The sequence below is a fragment of the Orycteropus afer genome, unplaced genomic scaffold (assembly GCF_000298275.1).
Source record: "Orycteropus afer afer isolate SDZICR_OR568_19922 unplaced genomic scaffold, OryAfe1.0 scaffold00502, whole genome shotgun sequence".
Classification (NCBI taxonomy): domain Eukaryota; kingdom Metazoa; phylum Chordata; class Mammalia; order Tubulidentata; family Orycteropodidae; genus Orycteropus; species Orycteropus afer.
In genome coordinates, this window is record NW_006922089.1 from 102,963 (window position 1) to 106,043 (window position 3,081).

The 3,081-nt window shown below is 60.6% G+C and overlaps 1 protein-coding gene across 1 annotated transcript in view; it reads left to right on the top strand.

Annotated features, from left to right (window-relative positions):
- PPM1F (protein phosphatase, Mg2+/Mn2+ dependent 1F) overlaps positions 1–3,081 on the top strand; it is a 29,825-nt gene that overhangs the window by 2,767 nt on the left and 23,977 nt on the right. The window contains exon 2 of the mRNA XM_007955449.2: positions 2,472–2,608. Within this exon, the coding sequence (XP_007953640.1) occupies positions 2,472–2,608 (137 nt within the window). The remainder of the gene's footprint in view (positions 1–2,471; positions 2,609–3,081) is intronic.

A 3,081-nucleotide genomic window follows, 5' to 3' on the forward strand; every position in this document is an offset into this window, starting at 1 on the left:
GTAGTTTTATAAACTCTGTCTTTCTCAGCTTTCCTAGCAGGCTTGTTCCTTCCTGGTTTGACTTTTCTCCAGGGCCACTGTGAGTCAGAATCAACCCCATTACTCTTGGTCAGCGTGGCATAGGTCTTCATCATTGTGGTCCAGGCATAAGCAGAAAAGCCTGGTATATTATCTCGAGCCCCTGCTGTGTCCAACTTTACGGGCTCTGGCTGCATGCACTCACGGACCAGCTTGTGCCCAGGGCGCAGGGGTGCTGGCGTGTCTGGCATCACAGACTTTTCTCAGATAGGTGGGTCGGCCTGGGGAATGTCCAGAGCTCGCCTCAGTTCAGGCTCCGGTCCTGGCTCCCGGGTGGGGGCAGGTTAGCGGTGGTGCTGTATCACACCCCAGAGGGACCACAGCCGAGGAAGTGGGTGGGATAAAGAGAAGCAGGAAACGGGTGGTCAGCAGGAAGCTGACCCCAGCAGCAGGGGCGGGTGTCAGGAAGCCACCCATGACCTCGCAGGAACCTGCGTCCCCTCCCCCTGCTCAAACAGGAAACGCCAGCGGCTGTCGGTTGTTACAGCGGTTGGGGTGGGCAGTGGGGCCCACTTCTCATGTCCCATCTGGGCTGGTGGTTTTTCAAAGACAGTTCCAGAGGCTTCTCTCACTGGGTCCAGAGCATCACTGATTCACAGTGGTGGACTCTTAAGACCATCAAGACACCCCACACGGTCAAGGAAAGGTTTATATATGGAGGGAAACTTTCTTTGTTAGTTGCCAGGGGTAGGAGGGGAGGGGAGGGAACACTGCAAAAAAAAAAAAAAGTCATTGACCCATGTAACTTTGGTGTTGTGTATTTCACTGTATGTAAATTATATTTCAATAAGATGCATTTTAAAAAAAGAAAAAAGACACCTCACAGAGCTGCCTAGCCCCCAGGCCATGTCTCCTGGCCCTTCTGGGCTGTTTGAAAATCCCCTGGCAGCCCTGGGGGACAGGCACAAGGACATGAGGCCATCCTGGGAGCCGGGCTTGCAGGTGGTCCCTGGACGCTGTGGGGGACAGGGAGAAATGTCAGGGACGGCTTCACAGGGAGGTGGTGGCCCAGCTGGGTCTAGGGGGCTGGTTGGGAGCAAGGAGAGATGCCAAGTGTCTTAGAATTCCAGAAATTCATACCCACTGGCCGCTTCTCTCACAGAGGGGTGTAGCCCCTCCATCCCCATAAGCCCTGGCCACGCCCTGACCTGAGGTGGCTCTCTTCCACACTGCCCCTTGCAGGACTGGCCTCCACCCCCACTCTCTCTGCTGACACCAACTGCTCCTAACACTGAACTGCCCCACATCGCCTGAGATAGTGACCAAGTCGAGTCTGGGTGGCTGCTGCCTCTCACCGACCCCTCTGTTGGCTTCCTTCTGTGTCCTGGGGCTTCCCTCTTCCCCTTGAGACCCCCCCTCACCTTCCTTCTGTGCTGGTCACCTTCCCAGCACCCCGTCTCCTGTCCAGACCCTGCCTCCCTCTGCCTCCTGGGCTGTCCCACGGTTGGCAGGACCCAAGACTCCGCAGGACCAGAGCCCGGCTTGGTGCCCCCGGCTGGCCGGCTGGCCTTGCTCCCTGTCTGGTTAGGAGCTGTGCCCCTGCCCCCCCCCAGGCCGATCAGCTGGGCCTCCAGGCCCTTCCCCTTGCTGCTCTGCCCATTCTATTGTCACCAGCGCCCACCAGCGTTCCCATGGTCTCGCCTCCACGGTGAGGCCACAGAGCTCTAGAAACACTGAGCAGTCGTGTCACCGTCTCCTTGAAACAAGGAAAGTCAGTGGTGCCCAGTCACCATGAACTTGGCCACCATCTTTGCGCCCGCTGTGCTGGGGACCCCAGAACCTGTGCACAGACCCCTCCCTGTGCCTGACTGTCACCCACCACATGGCCTAGTGGGCATGTTGTTGTTGTTATTTGCCATCAAGTCGGCCCTGACTCATAGCGACCCCTCCTTGGGTTTCCAAGGCAGTATCACTATGGAAGTAGGATTGCCCAACCTTCCTTCCGAGGAGTGGCCCTTCAAGTGCAGCCCCCAGGAGACTCCTCAAGCCTCCAGGGCTCCCCTCACCTCCCACCACAGGCTCCCCTCCCCCAGAACCCAGCTTCTCAAATCCCCAGGGCCCCCGTTTCCCCACACCCCAGCTCCCCAAGCCCCTTGATTCCTGCCTTGTGACCAGATTAGGTTTCGGGCCATCTGCTGGCCCGTGTGGCTGGTGGTCCCAGCCCGCGCACACCCACTCCCCTTCGGCGCAGGGTGGGTTTCAGTCAAGGTCGCCGTGGGCGTGAACGGCAGCCCCGGTTGTCCATGTGCTGTGTTCCTGTCCCCCCTTGCCGCCCAGCTCTTGGGGCTCCGAGCGCTTGGTCCAGGGGACATCTGCTTCTGGAAGGGGCTCCTCGAGGGGACGGTGCGGGTCCTCTTGTCTCACGTCCTGTCCCTGTCCTGTGTCCCGCCCAGGAGCGCCCCCCCCGTGCTGGCCGCGGCCCTGGCCCACGCAGCCGTTTCCCTGGTGTTGCAGACAGACCTCTCGGAGTTCAGCAAGCCGCCTGGGCATGAGGAGGAGGAGGAAGAGGACGACAAGGACCCTGTGACCTGTGAGTCCCCTTGCGTCTCGGGTGGCCCCAGACTCGCCAGGCCTCACTGCTCAGTAGACGTGACTGGACAGGCCAGGTGGGGAGGCCCCAGGGGAGATGCGGGTGTTGAAGATGGCAAGGCCGGCCTGCTCGCCGCATCATGGTCCTGTTGTCCCCACGGGGCTGCAGTTGTGGGAACCCAGAGACGGGGGCTGCTGAGGGGTTGCACGGAGCAGTAGGGTCGCAGGGCGGAGGTGCAGTGACGTACACCCACACACGATGACTCCGCCGCGGCCCCAGGGTCCAGTGGGCGTATGCAGCCCCTCTCCCTCAGGTTCGAGACCAGCCCAGGGAATACACAGCACTCATCCCATCCTTGTGTCAGGAAGCCAGGACGCTGCCTCCCGGCCACATGGCTAAACTAAAGGGTGCTGTCCACCCCAGCCCGCGTCTGCCTTCGTGAGAGGCCCGCTGACCCCTGCCAGCAGGCTGGC